The 23,723-nt window shown below is 43.5% G+C and overlaps 2 protein-coding genes across 4 annotated transcripts in view; one reads left to right on the plus strand and one right to left on the minus strand.

The window, feature by feature from the left end:
* Positions 1–463: 463 nt before the first annotated feature.
* Positions 464–17,881, minus strand: LOC112860571 (S-methylmethionine--homocysteine S-methyltransferase BHMT2-like). Its single transcript, XM_086698141.1, is given in 11 exon segments — positions 464–1,676; positions 6,072–6,300; positions 6,546–6,609; positions 6,611–6,729; positions 6,957–7,028; positions 7,031–7,072; positions 7,075–7,096; positions 9,166–9,357; positions 10,540–10,631; positions 12,419–12,551; positions 17,548–17,881. Coding segments are annotated over 11 exon segments (1,080 nt in total). The 5' UTR covers positions 17,581–17,881; the 3' UTR covers positions 464–1,594.
* DMGDH (dimethylglycine dehydrogenase) overlaps positions 17,414–23,723 on the plus strand; it is a 70,359-nt gene continuing 64,049 nt past the window's right edge. Inside the window, exons 1-2 of one of the 3 annotated variants that reach the window (XM_086698110.1) lie at positions 17,414–17,846; positions 18,923–19,097. In XM_086698110.1, coding sequence (XP_086554236.1) covers positions 17,752–17,846; positions 18,923–19,097 — 270 coding nt within the window. In that variant the 5' untranslated portion in view covers positions 17,414–17,751. The remainder of the gene's footprint in view (positions 17,847–18,922; positions 19,098–23,723) is intronic. The other 2 variants (XM_086698095.1, XM_086698102.1) reach the window with 2 other exon arrangements.

Genomic DNA, 23,723 nt, shown 5'->3' on the forward strand with positions numbered 1-23,723 from the left:
ATCTACTTTACAGAAATAGGATTGAAAGGCTGATTCATATTAAGCAAAGCTGATAAAAATACATGAAACTTCACAACAGAAAAATTTGGATAAAAATCTGATAAAAGCAGCCACTGTGCACGTGATAGAGGTTGTGAAGTATAGTAGTTGTGAACATGGATTCCAGAGCCACACACGTAGGTTCAAATCCTAGTTCTGTCGTTTACTAACTGTGTGACCTCAGGCAAGTTAACTTAGCTCTAGTTTCCTCCTACATAAATTACTGTGTTAAAACCATGATCTCATTATTTAATCCCTGTAAAGGACAAATGAATGTGGATGAATGGATAGACAGACAGATAGATAGATAGATAGATAAAGTGTGAGAACAAGAGTGAAGCAATAGCCTGGAACATAATAAGGAATAAATGTTTGCTATTATTTTCCAAAGAATGTCCATGATGTTTTAAATATTCAAACACTATCACAGGTACATTACTTTTAATTTTACTAATTGTCACAAATTGATACATTGTTTTGGAAAAAGCAGAGAGATATTGGCACATGGCAACTAACACAAACATAAGTCAAGAAAATATTAGACCAAGACAGATTAGAACAGACTTTCTCAAAAGTCTTCTAAAACCGTTGATTTATTTTTACTCATTTTAACAATCAAAAATAAGAATTTCATTGAGCATCCATTGTTATGCCTAGCACAGTGCTAAATACTTTAAGGAAAAATATATGAAGCACAGCAAATTGTCCTTGTCTTTAAGTAATTTATAATTTAGCTGTTTGTGATCATAAAGACACATTTAAGAACATTCTAGATCCTAGCACCTTTTTTTTTTAAGGACCTAACACCTTTAAGTAAAATCATTTTTGAAAGTAATCACTTACTTCAATAACCCTGCCATTGATCAAAACATTTTTTGCTTCTCTCCCTTGGGATTGCCCTTGGAGTCATCATACAAATCATGTAAGAGAAGCAGACTCATTGTTCCATCTTCCTCAAGCACCTAGCTTGGTTGCCTGAATGAATCACTAGGTTTGGTGTTCAGTGACTTCTGGTTATTTTAAAATCTCAAATTCACCCTAAAAACAAGTTTCTCTATTATTCTTTTTTTAACGTTTATTTTTGAAATAGAAAGAACCCAAGTGGAGTAGAGACAGACACTTGAGAGGGGCAGAAGATCTGAAGCGGGCTCTGCACTGACAGCAGAGAGCCCGATGTGGGGCTTGAACTCAAGAACCATGAGAGCCAAAACCAGATGCTTAACTGACTGAACGACTCAGGTGCACCACGTGTTGCTATTCTTGATGACCTTCCAAAGAATGTAGCACAGCATTACTGGACAGTAAGGAGCTGGAGGACCTCTATGCAGAGGCCCTTTCCCATCACCTCTGCATCTGCTGCAGCATCCAGCTGGGTGTTTGTCCACAATGGGAGCATAAGATGTGTATGTTGGACGGAACCGAAGGGCCAGCAGCACATTAGCTGTTCAGCAACTGGAGACAGCAAGGTGGGCTGGGGGTAAAGGCGGGGAAGAGTTCCAGACGGGGGTGGAGGGGGACTTCCTTCCGATCTGTTATTCTGAAACAGCACTACTCCTTAGACGTCTGGCTGTGACAGTGAAGGACAGAAAGGTCTGCCTGAAGCTGGCAGCAGATTTTCCCAATACTCCCTTCTGGCCCTGTGTTTAAAAAAAATAATTAAAAAATGCGTACCTGTTTCATAAGTCTTATATATATATATATATATATATATATATATACATACATATATGTGAATATAAAATAAATTAGTACGTATGCATGTATGTATTTGCCAAATACACATAGGTTTCGTAGATGATCAGGCAGAACTTCAGTTTTAGCACACAGACTGAAAAATTATGTCCATCAATGCTTTTCTCACATTTCTATCAAAAACAATCACTGGGTTTCATACCACCTCTCAGAAAAAGAATATGTGTTTAAATTTTACATGTTTTGGTGAACTACATGTATTCTGAAATTTCTAGCAGGGTCCTTCTAGCTCTACTCAATATTTTTATATAATGACAAATATATGAAGACGGGGTTTTAAAAAAATGGTTATTTATTTTGTGTGTGTGTGTGTGTGTGTGTGTGTGTGTGTGTGAGAGAGAGAGAGAGAGAGAGAGAGAGAGCACAAGCAGGAGAGGGGCAGGGAGAGAGAGGGAGAGAGTTATAAGCAGGCTTCACATGGTCAGTGCAGAGCCTGACGCAGGGCTCCAACCCATGAAGTGTGAGGTCATGACCTGAGCTGAAATTAAGAGTTGGCCGCTTAATTGGCTGAGCCACCCAGGCGCCCCGAAGCTGGTTTTTAATGTAAAAACACAGTGTAAGTCTTCAAAAGTAGCCAGAAACCGAATACAAATTATTTTGTTAATATTTGTTCTTGTTTTTAGACAAAGAAAGAAGCGTACAAAGGTTCCTGGTCACAGACCTTTGTAGTAAATATATTTATACAGTTTTTTCCACTTTATTTACGAAGCAATGAATATATTGACATTTTTTGGATGATGAAAATGTCAGAAATCTGGGATGTCTATGGGTTTTGGTGTAATCACAAATTGTTGTGAACATCAGTATGTTTGGGAATTCAAGGTACAAGGAATGTCTGGCTTTGTTCTACAGAAAAATGTTTTCTCTTTACCTGGTAATGAATTTTAAGGATCCCTAGATAATAATTAAAGCCATATCTCACTTATTTGAACTATTTTAATCATCGCCAAAGTTTGCTCTCCTCATCTTTTAATTATATTTGTATTACTTTGTTCTAAGTATGATACCTATAAAATCAATTTTCTCTGATAAGCATCCATATCTCCCAGAAGAAATGTTTGGCTAAATGATTTCTTGCCTGCTTTTACAATCTAAATAAATTTACGTTAGGGATGTTGTTTCAGGTAAAAAACGAAGAGTGTTCTAAATCCCACTGAAGGGGCGCCTGGGTGGCTCAGTCAGTTAAGTGGCCAACTCTGGATTTCGGCTCAGGTCATGATCTCATGGTTTGTGAGATCGAGCCCTGCATTGGGCTCTGCACTGACAGTGTGGAGCCTTCTTGGGATTCTCTCTCTCCCTTGCTCTCCCCCTCCCCTGCTCGCGCGTGCACACACACTCTCTCTCTCTCTCAAATAAATAAATAAATAAACATTTAAAAAAAAATCCCGCTGAAATGCATAAAGAAATAAAAAATGGGTTAAATACATAACAGCACTGAAGAAAGACGAGGAGATAGCAGACTTTGGTTTCTAAAAGAGGGAAACGGGATGGCATTGTATAGAGATAGATGAGAGAGAGTCAGAGATGCAGTGATTCCTAACACAACAGTCATTCAAGAGGTCCTCAGAAAAATGTCTTCAATAACAAAGTGCATTGACAAAAAGCATGATTTGTAACAATTTATAACAAATAGTATAATTTAGAAGTTGTTAGACCTTAGAGAAAGTAAAGGCCTGTTGTTCATCTTTCAACGATGACAAAGGAAGTTAATTAGAAGTTCCTAGAAAACCAAATGTTGTACAAAGAAAGTCACAGTCTAAGTATGAAACAAATTAAGATATGGCATACATGTGGACTACAGATGAAATGAAATATGACAGAAGGGAATTGATTTGAGCTTGATGCTTGGAACATTCTCCCACAAGAGGCTCAAGTGTCTTTAAAAAAAAATTTTTTTTTTATGTTTATTTTTGAGACAGAAAGAGACAGAACATGAACGGGGAAGGGGCAGAGAGAGGGAGACACAGAGTCTGAAACAGGCTCCAGGCTCTGAGCTGTCAGCCAAGAGCCCTACACGGGGCTCGAACTCATGGACCGTGAGATCATGACCTGAGCCGAAGTCGGACGCTTAACCGACTGAGCCACCCAGGCGCCCCTCAAGTGTCTTAAAACAGAATTATTTCTCTTTCTCCATAGTTCCATGCTTTTGTCTTAGTTCTAAGTGAACATTTAGAGAATCATTAATGTATCAGGATATTAGACTAGAAATCTTATTGGCAGCACCAAGATATGGCAGACATGAGGTATCAAGGTCATAAGACAGACACTCTGCAGAAGTTTCAAAGGAGGTGGCCAAGAGCCAGTCCCATAGCTCACCTGACTCTACCCTGGACAATCTAACTCACAGACCAAAGGGCCAGCTTCTCTGATTGAGAGCAAAGAGGGTGCCATTAAATTGGGATCAGACCACACTCTCATAGTTTGTTTACATGAGGGAAGAGTGAAAGGTCCCCTAGTCAGTTTTGGCCCCCAAGTGAAAGAGAGCCAGCCTGGAGGTGTTCAAAATCCGGAGGTATTTAGAATCACCAGAAAGGATGATGAGACCTCTGAAACAGGGTGTTATTTGGAGTGACCTGCTGAAAAAGCCAGGATCTGAAGGGGGAAGTGGCAGTGAGAGAAAGCGATGCCTGTGGCATCCCAGGGGAAGGCTGTGAGGAACCATGGCAGTGCTCAGGAAGACCTGCCAGGCCCAGAAAATGCAGTCTTCCTGTTAGGCTGCTGGGCAAGGAGGAACAGTTAAGTCGCCTTTCCATCCTCTCTCTTCTCCCTTTCAATCTGAAGAGGTCAGGAATCATGGTTAGCAAGACGGGAAGGGAGGATTGAAAGCCTAAGAGAGAAAGAGAAGGACCAGCCTGACACTCCCTAGTTTCCTGCCTATTGAAGGCAACCGATGGAAAACAGGAGGAGATGTAAGCTTCATGTGTTCCAAGTTTTGATTTTACATGGAACTGTACACTTTAATTACTGAATTAAGACTGTGTTTGCTAAATAAAGTGGTCGCAGGGCTTTCTATTGCCTAAGACTACCCAACAAAGTCCTGGGGCATGTCCGTATTTTTAAATAGGGACAGAGAAAAGAATTCACCCAATGAGCAGGTTTAAAGAGACAGAGGGAGACAAAAATAAAGTTGCACTCTGATTATTACATTTCATGAATCCTGTTTGTTTAGTATGACAATTACAATAATAGTGTAAATGTTATTTACTAGATTTACATTTTTTTAAAAGTTTATTTATTTTGAGATATAGAGAGAGTGCAAGTGGGGAAGGGGCAGAGAGAGAGAGCAAGAGAGAGAGAATCCCAAGCAGGCTCCTCATCGCCAGTGCAGAGCTTGGCACAGGCCTCAAACTCATGAACCATGAGATCATGACCTGAGTGACATTGGACACTTAACCGACAGAGCCACCCAGGCACCCAGCTTTACAGCAGAACTCAATCGAGCAGAACTCAATGATGTAACTGTCATGGAACACCTTAAAGAAGCCAAGCGGTAGATGAGGGAGAGAGAGTAGAGGGGAGCAGAAAGAGTTAATTGTTAAAAAAAATTTTTTTTTTAATGTTTATTTATTTTTGAGAGAGGGAGAGATGGAGCATGAGCTGGGGAGGGGCAAAGAGCAAGAGAGACATAGAATCCGAAGCAGGCTCCAGGCTCGGAGCCGTCAGCACAGAGCCCGATGCGGGGCTCAGAGTCACAAACCATGAGATCATGACCTGAGCCTAAGTTGGATGCTCAACCAACTGAGCCACCCAGGTGCCCCGAGTTAATTCTTGTTTTACAAAGTGGAATTAAGAGATACTGCTTTATGGCAATGGATTAAGAAATAGATGGCTAAATAGAAAATTCAAATTTATAAAGGTAACCAAAAGAAGAAATAAAAATGTAATACATCAAAATTGGGAAAAGTAGATCAGGAAGAAAAGGGGAATATTTTGTGATTTAAATGCCTCAGTTTTTTAAAGGGTTAGCAGTAATTACAGCTTAAAATTGCTAAACCAGAAATAAGGTATAAGATTTCAAAACACAAGGGAGGGAGACAGAGGATCTGAAGCAGACTCCATGCTGACAGCAGAGAGCCCAACATGGGGCACAAAGTCACAAACCTGTGAGATCATGACCTGAGCCGAAGTCAGATGCTCAACTGACTGAGCCACCCAGGAGCCTCTAGTTTTAATTTTATATACTTGTATATTTTTTGATTTTTTACTGCATGCATAGTGTTTCTAACAATAAATAAAATGAGATTCGAGCAAAATAGTAATGTCAATTAGAAAATTCCTACCTGGCTCTAATCCAGGGCTTGGTGTGCATATTGAGACTGCTTCCCCAACTCCCATGTTTGTCAGAAGCAGGAGGCCAAAAGCCCCTTTCTGGGGCCAGCTCCTCTGCAATCACCCTGATGTGGTAGGGTTCAAATCCACAGCACCCGCCAATGTACCTGACCCCGAGTTTGTAGGCCTCTCTGGCATATTTCTGAATATCCCATCTGGTTGCAGCTCTGGGCTCCAGTCCTGCAACACAACCATCACAGCATTGCTGTTACTGTCCTTGTATTCAAATCACAGGTGCTCTGATGGGCATTTTTTACAATTAGAAAATCACGAACTCTAGATTCTGCTCATTTTTCATTAACATTGAACATTTTTGTCTCATGCAGTCTCTATTTGTAAGACCGTACCATAGCTATTTATTATGGCCGTTTCCATGTTGTCAGCACAAGAAAACACAAGGACCTCTAATATGTGGCTGGGCTTACCAAAGGGATATTCTGGGAGATCCACAAACCCTCCTTTGCCACAGTCCGGTGTATGGAAGCCTAGGGGACTGCACCATCAGATGCGCCTTCGACCCTGCAGCCTGTAGGCCCGCCTTCGTGAGTTTCATCGTCTTCAAGCTGGTGCTGGGTCCAAATCGGCAGTTCACGCCCACAATCGCAGCCCCTAGGCAAAGAAATAAAGGACTTATATATTTTATTTATTTTATTTTTTAGTAGTTGGAAATTGCCTTAGAAATTAGCTATCCTTCTCCACCGCCCAAGTTTTACAAATAAGGAAACCAATTCCAGTTAATTCTGTTAGCAATGAACGGCTCTCACAGTATTAAGCAACCTTTGTTAAATTTTATAAACAATAGCTGAACTGCTAATCACACGATGCATCCAGATTACCTGCCTTCACCAGCTTAATGGCACATTCTCCAGGTGATACGCCATGCATGTCTCCGTCTGGGCCTATGCACCTGTGGCAGGTTTACCCAACGCTTTTAAGACTTCCACAGCCCACATGCTTCTTCAGCATGCTCAAAATACTAAGAGAAATTTCACCATTTCTATTGGTCCAAGTGTAAAGCAGATTTTGAAAGGTGGAATGCAAGTGTTGCCAAATAGTTATAAAAATAAATAAATATATGTGGTAAAACTTGCTAGGAACAGGTATTTAGCAGACTAAAGAATACGTTTTTTTTTTAAGTTTATTTATTTATTTTGAGGGAGAGAGAGAGAGAGAGCTCGTGCGAGCAGGGGAGAAACAGAGAGAGAGAGAGAGAGAGAGAGAGAGAGAGAGAGAGGAGAGAGGGAGGGAGAGAGAATCCTAAGCAGGCTCTGTGCTCAACACAGAGTCCAACACGTCACTCGATCCCATGACCCTGGGATCGTGACCTCAGCCAAAATCAAGAGTTGGACACTCAACCAACTGAGCCACCCAGGCACCCCTAAAGAATGCTTTTCTAAAGTACACATTTTAATTCCTTTAACAATAATATATAGATTTTCATTCGGGGATCATTGATTCAGCAAGATGATGACTGTTAGGAAAAAAACAGAAGCAAAAACCACAAAGGTTTTTAAAGTAATTGAGTATTTAAATTCATAATTTTGAAGGAATTTTATTAATAAACTCTTTTATGGAATTGGGGTAATCTCCAAAAAAAATTATGAGTAGTGTATTATGCTTAATACTTCAAAGTGATTTTATATTCACTTCTAGTTAGACGTTCATAAGTGCTCCATGAAGTAGGGAGAAATATGATGATTTCTGCCCGGCGAGAACGCTGAGGCACAGGGCAGGGAGGAATAGCTACCGAGTTTCTTTGCCGAGGGTGGACAAGACACCTTGTCTGGTAAACCCAGGCCATTTGCAGGGGTGCTTCCCAGGAATGTCTTTAAGGGCCATCACTGAAAAGCTGACCTTAAGTAAGTGAAGAAAAGTCAGCAAAAATCTCCCTGTCTTCTTCCTTCTTGACTTAGATTCTGCAGAATCAGTGTGTGGGGAATGGCAGAGGGAGTCCACAGAGAGGTTCTTGCAAAACAAACTGGTGTCCTCATCCATCTGGAGAACCTATCAGGTGGGGTTTGTGACCGTCTCTGCAGATGATTCTTGCCAGGTGTGTCTGTCAGGCTTGGCTGGCCCTGAGCCTTAGGAAGGTTGACCAAGCAAGGTCTTCAATAGGTTCAGAGAGTGGTTAGGGAAATAGCAGTTGGGAGGCTATTGTCCTTGTTGAGGGTAGAGATTTGGGTTGAGAGCTTGACCTTACACGGTAACAAAGGTGGGAAATGGGGAATGAGGGCTTTTTTTTTTTTTTTAATGTTTATTTATTTTTGAGAGAGAGAGAGTCCAAGCCAGGCAGGGGCAGAGAGAGGGGATCCAAAGTGGGCTCTGTGCGGACAGCAGTGAGCCCAATGTGGGGCTCGAACTCATGAACTTTGAGATCATGACCTGAGCCGAAGTCAGATGCTCAACCAGCTGAGCCATCCAGGTGCCCCAGGAATGAGGGCTTTTTAATTTTTGGAAGTGGAAGGAAGAGAATGTTCTGGGCCTTCATGTCCAATCAATTATCAATTCTTATTGATTTTTTTCTTCAAAATATCACTCACATATCATAGCTTGAGGGAAAGCCGAGGGATTGGGGTAAGCACAGCATGAACAGAGGAGGGCAACGAAACTACTTGGTACTGAGTATTGTTAGTGGGGCCTGCATGAGCCCGAGCAACCATCTACCTCCTAAGCTTTGCTCTCACAGCCTCTAGCTCACGCACACAGCCCCTTCCTGCCCTGCCCCTCCCGCAGGAGAGACTGCTTCCTGAATCACCATCCCCTTCTCACCCAACATTGCACGGTCCCCTATGAGTCAGCTGCTACAACCACCCAAAAGAACACGAAGGCTACAGGTAGGCCTGTCCTGGGTCTGCCCTTTGGCTTCACACAGAACCTAGCACACAATTGAGAGGATGTTTGCCTTGATTACAGTGCATTTAAACAAACCTTTGACCCTGTACCCTGAGGAAACGAGGGCACAAAGCAATCCAATACCCTCCTGAAAGCTGAAGACTATGCAGTTGTATTTGTCAAAATAGTGTTTCCCTAAAACACAAGCCTTACCTCGGCAATCAAGAAGTCCACATTTTTCCTGGCAAAAACATCTAGCTGGCGTTGAAAGAGTTGTTTAACTCTAGCTTCATCCTTGTGGTGTGTGTACGCCGATGTCTGGCAGATCCCTCCTGCCACCAAAGCGTCACCTTTTCCAGCCACTTCCCTGGCAAGGTCACAGGCAGCGGCGTTCACATCTTCCCACTGAAGCTGGAGAGCAAGAGTTCAGATGGTGAGCCTGGTGTTTTAGAGGTAAAATATTACAAATAACCAAAGGGGCAATGAGCAAGTAAGACGAGTTCAAGGTATGGGGTAAACTGCAAGTTGGGAAGACCAGCAGAGTTGGGTACCTTCTCCTCTACTACCAGTGAGCTTATAGTTCCATGACTGGACTTGCCACACTGGATCTTAGTAAATGTTTGTTTGCCTCCCTCACTTGACTGTGAGCCACTTAGGAATCCGGTCTGTGGCTTTCTTTCATCTTTGTTTCAAGCATAGAGATTGGACTATAGCAGGTACTCAAGAAATGCTGGTTGGTTGAATACATGGGCATGAACATTTGCAAGTATTAACACTTTTCACGTAAGGAATATCTCACAATACTTCCACATTCTTCTCCTTATCTACTTTTCTCAACAACCCCATGCATTTAAGCATAAATTATCTCTATTTGCAGAGAGAAAACCAATGCTCCCTGCAGTCAAGTGTCTTGCAAAAAGTCACACACCCAACACATGGCAAAGTTGAGTATCAAACCCAATTCTTCTCATTCCTAGGCCAGTGCCATATTCCCAAGGACCACCCTGTCTCCAGATGGACAAGTCAGAAGAGAAGACAGTGAAATAAGGGAAAAAGGCATCTATAAAATAACAGCACAGAAGGATGACCATGTCCTTCCAATGGCCAATTCCTTCCCAGTCCTATCCTCCCCACATACTCCAGCTAAAGAGGCAGAAAAAAAAGCTCATTTATTTAGTATATATTCATTTACATAATAATTAATTCTTTAATAGACATTTTGTGTGGAGTTTGTACCAAAGTATAGTAACACATCAGGTCAATTCCATAGCTTCCCGTCAAGAGGTTACTTTTTTTTTTTTTTTTAACGTTTATTTATTTTTGAGACAGAGAGAGAGAGGGCATGAACAGGGGAGGGTCAGAGAAAGAGGGAGACACAGAATCTGAAACAGGCTCCAGGCTCCGAGCCATCAGCACAGAGCCCGATGCGGGGCACAAACCCACGGACCGCGAGATCATGACCTGAGCTGAAGTCGGACACCCAACCGACTGAGCCACCCAGGCTCCCCAAGAGGTTACTTTTATTACAGATGATCCCTGACACTTTCCTCCTCCCTCCCTTCACACCTGCCCCCACACCAAAATTACCTTGCTCTCCATATTGTCCTCACTGGCAGAAAAGGTGAAAGTCTGCATGACATTTGATCCTGCTCTCAAGAATTCCATGTGAAGTTGACGAACTACAAGGTAGATTTTGAATTAAAATTAAGAAGATAAAAACCATAGGAGCTTTCATTTATAGCAAAAGTAGCTTACCCACTCACATCTCTTTTAATCAGACACATTTCAAACCTTGTACTTATAAAAAAATTGCAGATTACGGTCAGTAGAATTCAAGGACAGAACAAGGCAGAGCCAATACCAAACTGGGGCTATTTGGAGTAGCCTCATGTTGCCCTGTCGATGGGCCTCAACAGCCTGGTGCAGTCGCAGGCAGAGATTAAGGCCTGGTTGGCCAACTGCTCCCTCGATCTTTTGGTCTAGAGAGGGTTTATTCATTTCCCTGTGTTGTGAGGGATGTGGCTGGTCTACTTATAGTCAGCACTGGGAGCCCTCAAAAAAGGATGAGGAAATTCTCAAATTGGACAGAGTGTATGTGGGTTGTGCCCCCATCAAACTGATTCAACAGCAAGCAGCTGCTAAGGTGCCATCAGAGAGCTTTTGTTGGCCTATCAGAACACCCTTTCCTTCTCTCTCTTCATCCTTGTTATTTCAACACTTTCTGGTTTAGCAGAAGAATCTTCTAAAATGAAGAACAGGGGCACCTGGGTGGCTCATTTGGTTGTGTTTGACTCTTGATTTTGACTCAGGTCATAACCCCAGGTTCGTGAGATCAAGCCCCTCGTCGGGCTCTGTGCTGACAGCATGAAGCCCACTTGGGACTCTGTTTCTCCCTCTCTCTTTGCCCCTCCCCTGCTTGCATGTGCTTGCACCACGTGCTCTCTCTTTCTCAAAATAAATAAACTTAAAAAAAATAAAATAAAATGAAGAACAAGTTTTCCTTGGGCCAGATGAAAACTTCATGCTAAGCACCAGAGAAATAAAACCTGGTCCCACCACATAACTCTGGGTGTTGGATGAAACAATGCAAATGCCATCAGGGACTTAGGACACGTGGGACCCTTCACACCGGTTAACTCACAAGTCCTGACAACTAGCCCATCTCACACCCTCATGTGGCATGGATCAAGAAACTGACCCTTGGGAAAGTCAAATGACTTGTCCAAGGTCACACGGCTGGTCGGCAGAAGAACCAGGACAGGATCCCAGGCTTCTCAGATACACCGTGCATATATGAATAAAATCAGAGCAAACTGAAAGTTCCATTCCCAGCTTGTATCCATTTCATTCTTTCACTTTATCTTCCCCTTTAATTTAGGACCTTGCTCTCAATAAAGAGTAAAAGCAGAATTAAAGCTCCAGTGGATGTTACTCACCAATCCCATCCCAGTTTCTGCCTCCAACTCTTATTGTTTTTTGGTTTTTTTTTCTAGCTAAGGGGATGAGGTGAAACTGTTTATTTCTTCACACCCCTCTCCCCCAGCAAACCCCAAATGTCTACTCTCTATGCTCTGTTAATCTGGTGGTTACCATTAATCATCTTTACCAAACACGGTTCTAGTATAATAAGCAAATTAGCCAGAAGGATTAACGTGAAGCCATAACACATTAGGTTCAGGAAACTCTTGACTATCCACAAGGTGAATATTCATGGAACAAATATTAAGGTGTATAATTTAACGCCTCCTATATATGAAGATGCAAGCGTGTGGTAGTGGGCGGGGGGGAGGGAGAGGACATTTTATTCTATGTGCTTCAGCCACATACTGTCACCGTCTACATCTTGGTGATTCTGGCAAGGGAAACAGTCCTTAGAAAACACTGAGAATTATTCCTTTATATTCTCTCAGTCAGATTTAAGCAAACTGTCACCCAGATAAACGCCGTCGGGGCTGCTGGCACTGACCTGCATTGGGATATTCCACCACCGCTTCTGGAGTCCAGAGCCCCGCCTTCACGTAGCCCCTCTTCTCCAGAGTTAGGAGAAAGCTGCCGTCTCCAACCACAACCTCCCCATTCTCCAGACGTTCCAAAATACCCTGAAGAAAAGAAAGAAAAATCACCCAAGATGCCTCTTTTTTTTTTTTTTTCCCCTTAAAGCAGTTTCCAATTTTAGGAAATGTGGTCCTATGTTCTTATAGATCCAGTTCTGTCAAAATCCTCAATGTCTAACAATATTCTAGAAAGACAGAGTATACTATATTTCCTGGACATTCCAGGTACTTGTGTTGTGCAAAGTGCTGTGACTGTTTTTTCTCAAATAATGTTTACACTGAGTCAAATTATAGTGAAAGTGCTGATTCTGCGATATACTGTTTTCTCAACATGTTTGTGGCAGACACTGATAGTTGCCTAATTAGTATGTATTTCCTCTTCTCTTCTTTGTTAATTATTTCATTTGGGGAGACAATGTCCTCAACTTAAAAAAAATTCTCTGGCGGAGGGGCAGTGCACGCCTGAGTGGCTCAGTCGGTTAAGTGTTTGACTTCAGCTCAGGTCATGATCTCGCAGTTTGTGGGTTTGAGTCCTACATTGAGCTCTGTGCTGACAGCTTAGAGCCTGGAGCCTGCTTCGGATTCTGTGTCTCCCTTTCTCTCTGCCCCCTCCTACTCTCTGTCTTTCTCTCTCTCTCTCAAACATAAACAAACATTAAAAGAAAATTTATTAAAAAAATTCTCAGGATGCCTGGGTGGCTCAGTTGGTTAGGCATCTGAGTCTCGGTTCCTGCTCAGATCATGATCTCACAGTTTGTGGGATTGATCCCTGCATTGGGCTCTGCAATGACAGCATGGAACCTGTTTGGGATTCTCTCTCTCCATCTCTCTCTGCCCCTCCCTGGCTCACACTCTATCTTGCTCTCTCTCAAAATAAATAAATAAACTTAAAAAAAAATTCTCAGGCTCCCTTCCGCTGCGGGGAGGTGGGTATATTACATAGAGCTGGCCAGTGAGACACAGGCAGAAGCCAGTTAAAGATTTCTGGCAAAGTTTTGCTTTCCTGATATAGATGGGCACTCTCTTCCATCGTGGCACTTTTTCTCCTTCCTGACTAGAATGTCAATATAAGCCCTAGAGGTATACCAGTCATCCTGCAGCCATGCCATTGAAAGTCACACACTAAGGCAGGTGGAGCCGACTAATAGTTGCTGTCACTCACAGCCGCAGGGTTTTAACGGCATCTTTGCGTAGCTGCAGCAGCCATGGATTGTTAGGCCTCACGTTAGGGGAGAAAACTAGCCTCTTTTTTTTGCATAAACCACTAAACATAATCCTAAGGGACAGAAAGTTTCATAACTATGCCCCTACATTTTCCAGCATGTTCATATATGTTTTCATTTGGTACTCCCGACAACTCTGTGAGCTAGGCAGGGCAGATGGTTTTTATTCCCATTTTATAAATGAGGAAACTGAGGTTCAACGAGACTAAGTGACTTGTCCAAGACCACAGAGCTAAGAAAGATTACAAAGCTAAAGTGGACTTCAGATCTTCTAAATTCCTAATCTACTCTCTTTCTAATCCCACTTTTCTGTTTGGCCCACCCATACTTGAATAAAAGGCTGTATCCAGAGCAGTTCTCCAAGGGCTTACAGTTTCCATTGTCTAAAACGTGCCTCCCTAAATACCTGCCTCCCCCAAATACCTGCATGGCTCACCGTCACATTCCTTCAGGGCTTTGGTCAAGGGTCATCTTTTCAGGGAGGCATTCCCTGACCATCCTATAGGAAAACTGCAAACACTCCCATGGTGACCCCTACTCTTCTTGTAAAGATTGCATTAGCTGAAGATATAATCTTTTATTGAAAATACAAGGCCAGTTCACTTCAGCCCTGTCTACAGCTAGACACACAGCAATGCATGAGTGGGAGAGAAATGCCTTCAGTTGCCCCTTCTAACCAGCCATATCTGCAGCCCAGGAAGGTACATTAGAAAGAGTTGCAGTGGAGGCCACCATATCTAGAGCATCTCCATTTTTGTGTGGAGGGAAGTGAAATGGAATACAAGCTGTGTTAGCTATATTAACCTTAAACACTGCTTTGACTCTGGTTATTTTTTCCATATTTTATATCTAAAGATGAATTTTAGTTGAATGTGGAAGAAATGTTAATATTTATTATGATTCTCACCTAGTTCTCTATTCCTTCCAAGATATGCAATTTGCTCTTCTAATGTTGTACTTTTGAAACATAAAAAAAGACTTCAGCTTTAAATTTTCATGCGAACTTTCCACATGCCAGGTACATTTCCAGGCAAGAGGGATAAACATTGGACTAAGACAAGGCCCCTGCCCTCAAGAAACTCAAAGTCTGCCCACCCGGAGGAAGGCTGATGGGTCAAAAAATCATCACAATATATGTAATAAAGAAATGCTGCAGAGGAATACAGAACAGAAAATGAGAGATATAGTCATCTGTATAAAATCTCATCTTGGAAATCTAACACTTCAATTATAAGCTAAGATTCAAATTTAATAGTACACACCAAACAATTCTAGAGGGGAAAAACACTGGCATACAGTTTAGGTGTTATAGGTCAGTATCTCACCTACCACATTCAACCTGTCTCAGGGTTATGCCAAGTGTATCTATTTAACACTTCTTAGATACGTACCCACATCCTTACTGTCCCTGGATTATTGAAATGACCTCCAATTCGCTCCCACAGCCCACTCTGTTGTATATTCCACTGCTGCAGACCAAAGCCTTGCCTGTCTGACTCTTACTTGTAATTACTTCCTCCTTTGTGTTCTGCTTCAGGTCAAACACCCTCCATTCCTGCATCTGTCACCTGTAGCTATAGTATCTGGTTACTTACCTGTCCCCTCTGTTTGGCTTTAAAATGCTTGAGGCTCAGGTGACAAATCTCATTTGTCTGTATCCCTACCACCTCAAACAGCACCTAACAAAGAGTAGGCTCTTAACAAACTATGCCAAGAGTCAGCAGACAGATAAGATTTTTGAAACTGTCACTTGTGTCTTATGTGCTACAAGTTTAGTCCTGAGGAGAGAGAGAGAGAAAAAAATGACACTCTTTAACAGAAAATTAGCTAGCTAGGGTTTTAAGAAAATTATAGTGCCTATTTTGATTGTGATCTTCACGATAACAAGTTAAGCCATTTTGATCTGTTATCTAGACGTTTGTCCAAAATTTAAAATTTTGCCAGTTTTCTTAAAAAGCCATTAGCAAAATAGCTATATTATCAAGACTTGAATTCAGAGCACCTTTAAGCCTCTCCTTCACTGCTCTATCTACCACCCTAGTTAATTACTACACCAGCTGATCTAAAGACAGCTCCAGAATGACAGGGGACTCTGTAAAATAAAGAGCAATGTAAATTAATTTGCAGTACATTTATATTTTCAGTCCATCCTCCCTTTCAGTTTGGCAGTGAATCTGCCTTGGATCTGGTAGTGAGCTCTGAGAGGCATTTATGGTTCCTTGTTGCAGATGTCAGTATCTAGACTTCTGGATTTAAGGTATGGCTTCAGGGCACCTCTGATCAGACAGATGAGTAGACCAACTTCATTCACCCTCGGCCAGACGCTGCCAGAGATCCAATATGCCTGAAGTTGCCACTAGGACTGCTCTTGGGGATTAATGAAGCGATTGGAAGTGTCCCCTGTGGCAACTAAATGAATTCTTAAAATGTACCTGTTGGCTGACAGGAGAGGTGAGATTAGCTGCTTCCCAGTAACATTTTAACTCCCAGGTACACATTAACATGGTTATCATACGATAATCTTGGCGTTGCAAGAGCAGAGGCTGGGAAGAAATTGAACAGGGACAGCATATTTTAAAAACCTTTTAAAAAGTGAGCCAAAGGTGAACACAGTAATACAGAAAATTTAGAGAAAGAAATCAGCACAATGTCTTTATCTTTTATTAAGCTCATTTACTTCAATGCCCATATTTTCCTTTTATAAAACATATCCAAAGATTTTTTTTAATTGTTAAAGTCATATTCCACATCTTATGCAACTATTACCATTATTATTTCTTTCCTTTCACTGCATATATAAATATTTACACAGTTGGGGTCGGTCTGTATAGTATAACTCCTTTTGTAACTTAACTATTGTCAAAGCAGTTTGTTTGTTCTCATACTTAGCTTCTTAATTGGCTGCCTAATAACTTATTAAGTGGATGCACCTTTATTTAGGGAGCGCACCATCATTGGGCATCTTGATTGTTGCTAACTTTTTAGGAGAAAAAGATCAGTGGTGCATACTTACATGCCTATATAGCTTCTCCCTTCCCCCCTCTGAGTTTCAGGGCACAGCTGGGTTGCTTTGAGGGATCCTGGAGATGTTCTGCGTCCAAGTTCATGGACGCAAGTTAATTTTGTTTTGTCACCCCTTCCCTTCACCAAGAAACGTTGGGGGGTAGGGGGACAAAGCTGACACTTGGTGAACAGAGAGGGAAAGGGGCCTAGAGAAGGAACCAGGTAGCCGGTCCTACTGAAAAGGCTAGGCAGAGCGCCGCTACCCCACTAACCTGCGCACTTCCCTACCCGCCCCCACTCCGCGGTGGGGGTCTGGGAGCATCTTGCACCCCTGGTTTCAGGCAGGCCCATCAGTTGCAGGGCCAGGCTGCTACCCTTCCCAAAACGCCAGAGAACCAAGCTCTGGGGCTAGTTGAGCCCAAGACCTGAGGTAGGCTGAGGGCAGAAAATGTGAGCGCGGCGCCTGTGTCGGGAGCTAGACTTCAAATCCCCGCTCCACCCTGGACTAGATGGGTGACCTTGAGCTAGTGGCCTTTCTGGGCCTCAGTTTCCTCACCTGAAAAATGGGAATAATTGTGCGCAGTCCGCGAAGTGTGGGGCACCGAGTCCGGGCTCAGTAAATTATCTAATCCTCACGCCAAGGCGGTATTGTCGCCCCGGGCAAGTGGCGATCGCGTGTACTGAGACACAGAGCCCTCCAGGTGCCCGGCCAGGGCCGCAGAGCTCATTCAAGGGTTGAAGTAGGGTCTCAACTCAGGCGCCGGGAGCCCCGCGACCGGGAGCGCTGAGTACCTCGCCGACTCCCGGAAACTCACCTTTTTGGCCCCGGGGCCTCCGGCCGGTGCCATCTCGCCGCTGCTGTGCGGCCGCCGGGTCCGCGAGAGCGCGCCAAGCTCTGGAACCCGCCCCTCGCCCGGGGGAGGGTCCCCCAGCAGAGCCGCCGGCCCCGCTGCCCCAGGGTGTCCGGTGGCCTCGGAGCAGGCTCCCGCGCCCGCGCCCTCGGCCTCCTCGGCCTCGCCATGCTCCGCCCGGGCGCGCAGCGGGGCCTCCTGCTGTCGAGTCTCCGGCTGCAGGGCTCCCCCGGCCGCCCGCGCTCAGCCTGCGGCCGCCAAGGGTGAGTGGGGGCCCGGCCGGCGCCGAGGCCCGCGGATGGGCTGCTGCCTGGGTGGGTGGGAGCCAGGGCCTGAGGCAGTCTGCCGGGTCGGGGGAGCCTGGGCCTCTGAGAAATGGGCATTCGGATTTCTTCTAGATGTACGTGTTTTCTTTTACACGCGCTGGTGGACAAAGTGAAACAGTATCAAAGGGTTCCCAGTGCGAAGTTACTCCTACCCCCATCTCCCAGTCAACTTGTTAACAGTGTCTTCTGTATTTTTCCAGAGATTGTCTATGTGTAAGCAAACATAGGAAGATATACACCATATATATAGGTGTATATATATATAGGTATATATATATGTACACCTATACATATACACCTATATATATATGGTGTGTGTGTGTGTGTGTGTGTGTGTGTGTGTGTGTATATATATATATATATATATATGGTGTATATCTTCCTATGGTATATAGAGATATATATTCCTCTTTGCCTTACTTACACCTTGCTTTTTACAACGTGTCCTGGAGAGGCCCATGATCCTGCTAGGTAGAAAGTCACACAAATAAATATATGAGACCACTGAGCAGTAACTATAAAATTAGAGGAGGCTGTACGTGGTGAGGAAGTTAAACAAAGAAGAACATTTTACTCCGTCTGGCTCTCCGCAGCCTGGAAAGCATTGGATGGAGGAGATGATCCAAGACTTACAGGAGCTAAAGTTCATAATAATGGTTTTTCTTGGAATAGAATGATTATGTGTGTTCTCCAAGTAGACTGAAAAAAAAAAACTACTCTTTAACTCTTTTGGGAAAAAAAAAATAGAAGTCATGTTCAATTCTTTAGCTATATTTGTTATCTACAATGGACCAGAATTATATGGAACGGGTTTCAAAGTCCTCCTCTTTCCTTCTTTAACCAGGTTGCTTCAATCAGGGTTTAGATGCCCCAATGACTAAATCAGCGCTATGCAACCCTCACGGGCACTGTTAAGATACTAGAGAAAAAAGGAGAAGAAACAGGAAACAAGTCAGAAAAACTACAGCTGCCATAGCCTAATAAAACTACCATTTACAAAAATTGTCTTCCAGAGAGGAAAACGCACCTTTGTCTGCGGAAACAAGATGGAAAGACAGAGCAGAAACTGTGATAATTGGAGGTGGCTGCATTGGTGTGAGTCTGGCTTATCACCTGGCCAAAGCAGGGATGAAGGATGTGGTCCTCCTGGAAAAATCAGAGCTCACTGCTGGATCTACCTGGCATGCAGTAAGAAAAGCCCCTCCACACCTTTTGGGATGAGCACTGGGTGTTGTATGGAAACCAATTTGACAATAAATTTCAAAAAAAAAAAAAATAGAAAGAAAGAAAAGCCCCTCCAAACCGTCACCTGCCCTGAAGTGTGTGAACCAGTGCAATCAACTTTCTTCCCATCACAACTCCCCACTTTGAGCTCTTTAGAGTGAGTGTCCCTTCAATAGTGTTGGAAAGTGCAATTGCAGTCTAGTGATCAAAATAGATAATATTTTTATCTTGAGCATATAGCTTCTGGATTCACTCCTGGCTCTGCCATTTTCTACCCGTATGACTTTTGGTCAGTTTCCATTTCCTGATGTGCAGAAAGGAAATATTAACAGTACCTCGCTGACAGGGTTGTGATGAAGATTGAGTTAATATGTGTAAAGGTATTAAACACATGGTAAATGTTTAGCAAATATTGGCTTTTGTCTGGAAGGATGTAGCTGGATGATGGCACATATAGCCAGAGACCTGCACTAAATTCCCCTCACCTGGGTTTTGTGGTCTTTTTAGTTTCATTTATGATTTTAATGCAGCCCTGTGAGACAACAGCTTGGTGTCATGAGGCTGAGAACTGTGAGGGCCGAGAACATGTGATGTTGCTTTTGTGTTGTAGTAAATTAACATGCAGCCTCTTCCGTTGGGCAGACTTAATAATACAAACAATTGTTCCAGCACTACACAATAATTGGGCTTAAATGGAAAGTTACTCAGGTGAATGAAGTGACTGACACTGCTCTCATAGCATTATGCTGTATCAATGATTTCTGAAGTCAGTTAAGGAAGAGAGAGGAAGTTTTTGTGACTGTCGGTACACATTTCTTTTGGAGAAGGAATTGGGCAGTGTTAGCCACTGCTCACCGTCCCTTTCTTTTTTTTTTATTTTTTTTTTTAAATTTTTTTTTCAACGTTTTTTATTTATTTTTGGGACAGAGAGAGACAGAGCATGAATGGGGGAGGGGCAGAGAGAGAGGAAGACACAGAATCGGAAACAGGCTCCAGGCTCCGAGCCATCAGCCCAGAGCCCGACGCGGGGCTCGAACTCAGGAGTGTGAGATCGTGACCTGGCTGAAGTCGGACGCTTAACCGACTGCGCCACCCAGGCGCCCCAACATTTATTTATTTTTGAGACAGAGAGAGACAGAGCATGAACGGGGGAGGGGCAGAGAGAGAGGGAGACACAGAATCGGAAACAGGCTCCAGGCTCCGAGCCATCAGCCCAGAGCCCGACGCGGGGCTCGAACTCACGGACCGCGAGATCGTGACCTGGCTGAAGTCGGACGCTTAACCGACTGCGCCACCCAGGCGCCCCTCACTGTCCCTTTCTGTTGTGAGTTTTCCTCTGCCAAGTCAGGAGGAAACCCTGCTTTCCGGGGACTTTAGAATCTAGAGCCTGCTCTAGGTTTGGGGGGTGTTAAGCACTGAAAGGGCTGCCTGTGTCCTGCGGAGATCAGGGGACACCGCAGCCCAGACGTAAGCCCCCCTGGCCACTGGGTCGTGGTGGTCTCAGAGTCAGACTACACTTATGGTTGGATGGAAGCTCCTAGAAAAGTCACACCAAGCCCAGTTCCTCTTCCCTGTCTCCTTTCCCTCCAGTCCCCTCATTTCTGGGTCTGAGAGGGAGGTCCAGGCACCTGGTCCTCCCTGAATGTAATTTCGGAGCCTTTACAGCCATACTGTCTCTTGTTTCACCCTGTCCCTCAACTCACTTCCTCCTACCTGGAGAGAGGGGTCTGGGAAGCCACCAAAACTCCGGGCCCTTCTCCCCTCCCCGAACTAGACTTTCTCTTCAGGCTTCACATTATCACGCAAGAGGAAGCCTGAATCTCTCCTGTAGTTCACCTGGCACTTCTCCTTCGTGGACAGTCACTCAGCCTTTCAACAAATATTCACTGAGAGCCTACATTGTGTCAGGCCAGCCCTGGTCTGAGAGGTGGGGACACAGCAGTGAATAAAGCTAAGTCCCTGCCCTCATGGAGCCACAGTCTGGTGTGCTAAACAGAAAACACACAAACAATGCCTGAGAGTAATCGGTGCCTCGAAGAAGAGTAAACTGGGGTAGAGGGGTGAAGAATGATGGGGTGCAGGAGTCAGGAGGCTACCTTGAGGAGGTGACATCTCAGCAGAGACCAGCAAGAGGGGAATGAGGTGCTGGTGAGGCTGTCCAGCAAAGAGCATGTAAGGCAGAGGGAAATTTAGGCAAGTGGAGATATCCTGAGAGGGAGGCTTATACCCTTTTAATACTTCTGGGTTGTTAAACAGGGCATACACCTTAATATTTTAATTACTTATTTGCTCATTTAGATTTCATTGATTTGATGTGACCTACATTTTAGAATAGATTACTGGATTCCCTGCATTATTACTTCTTAGACATTTCATGAAGGAAAAAAAAAAAAAGCAACATACTCTTAACCTAAGTTTTTTGGAGAAAAGTGGGCAAAGTTTTTAAGATGATAGCTTCTGGTTAAATGTTAACTGTGCCAAATATGTCTTCTTCAACCAGAGAGATATCAGAGTGAGTGGAAAAGGCATTCTCCTACTTTGTGCACAAGGTTTACGCTATGGTTTACAAAATGAGATTCATGCAGAGCGAGCTCAAGATGGACGTGGGCATCAGAAGCCAGGTTATTTGGCCCACTGGGAATAAAGGAAAAGGAAAGAGGGTTGCCCTGGGAAGTCGGTCCCAGGACCTTTTGCAAGTCAGGGAGGCCTACCTCTGAGGAACAACATGAAGAAATTCTACATGTTGGGAATTTTTAACATAGAAATATTTGGAGCAGATATGAGAATGTAGAAGTTTGGGGAGCCAGCTAAAGGAGCAGACTACAAAAATCAAGGCAGCCTCACTGAAGTATAACATGTACTTAAGGTTTATATCTGCCAAGTGCAGGAATCAAGTGCTTAGTGAGGAAGGCACAGCTTGCAAAGTGAATATTAAAAATGGAGTCACACTGGGGTGCCTGGGTGGCTCAGTGGGTTAAGCGTCCGACTCTTGATTTAGTCTCAGGTCATGATCTCACAGTTCGTGGGATCGAGCCCCAAGTTGGGCTCTGTGCTGACAGTGCAGAGCCTGCTTGGTATTCTTTCTCCCTCTCTCTCTGTCCCTCCCTCTCTTGTGCTCATGCTTTCTCTCTTTCCCTCTCTCTCTCAAGATAAATAAACACTTTAAAATAAAATAGGGGCACCTGGGTGGCTCAGTTGGTTAAGCATCCCACTTCCGTTCAAGTCAGGATCTCACAGCTCATGAGTTCGAACCCTGCATAGGGCTCTGTGCTGACAGCTCAGAGCCTGGAGCCTGCTTTGGATTCTGTGTCTCCCTCTCTCTCTGCCCCTCCCTCGCTCATGCTCTGTCTCCCTCTCTCTCTGCCCCTCCCCCACTCATGCTCGCTCTCTCTCTCTCTCTCTTAAAAATAAACATTAAAAATAAAATAAAATAAAAATGGGGTCACAAATCTAAAAACCCTGAGGTTTTGCCATATTTTAACAACACTGCTTTGTCAGCAGATAACACTACTACCAATGTAGAGCGTTTCATGTAGGATGGACAGAAAGGGGAGAAGATGGAGTGAGAGGCAGCTTTGGAGCATGGGGTCCCCAGGAGAGGCAGCCCTTGGGGATGGTGCCAACATGAATGTTTTGGAGAACTGAGGACTGAAGATCTAAAGATGCAGGATGATCTTTTTGGGGTGTGGGAAGACAATATTAGAACTTTCTGTTTATTTTTATCTACAAATGTAAGAAAGGGATGAAGCTTTACTTGTCTTTATAAATAGCCTTTACCTTTGATGCAGGTGACATACTGGGTATGATTTCAAGGCTGACTAAAAGAAAGGTTGGCACACCACGACAGAGGCAGCCTCGTACTTTCTGTTGTCTTTCGTCTACCGTGACATACTGCAGATCACGTGCTATAGGACATCATCGTTCCTATGCATTTTATAGAGACAGGGCTTTAAAGAATAGAATTCGTGATGAAAGGAAGAGGGAATGAACTGGAAGGTGTTGTGCCCCATGGAGGTTTGTTGTTTATCTCATGCAGTAATTAAAAGGGTTAGTGAGACAAAGTTTTTCTTTTACAAAAAGGCCAGTGTTTTAAATTTGGTGACCTTTATAGTGATTCAGATGGCTACCAGTCATTAGGAGATACATATAAAAAATACCACATAGCAGACACATACCACATAGCAGACACATAGCACACACAGAAAATAAATGCAATCTATGCTTTCAAAGTAAAGCTGATGGTATAGGTGAGATATGACTGCTTTTTGCAAAATAGTCCTGTTGGAAAGGGTACATTTTGAAAAGGAATATTTGGAAATGTTGGTATCATCAATAGATTTTCTGGTCAAAATGATATGCATCATGTAGAAAAACTCTCATATATATAAGAGATAAATTTTTTAATGTATCTAAAATTTTCCCAAATGGTGAGTTTAAGTGGGGTTTGTACCCATTTATTTAAAATATAAAAACGTGGGGCACCTGGGTGGCTCAGTCTGTTGAGCGGTTCCTGGTTTCTGCTCAGTATGATCCCAGGGCTGTGGGATTGAGGGCACGTGCTGAGCATGGAACCTGCGTGAGATTCTCTCT

This window comes from Puma concolor, chromosome A1 (assembly GCF_028749965.1).
Source record: "Puma concolor isolate L17-30 chromosome A1, mPumCon1.1.hap2, whole genome shotgun sequence".
NCBI lineage: Eukaryota > Metazoa > Chordata > Mammalia > Carnivora > Felidae > Puma > Puma concolor.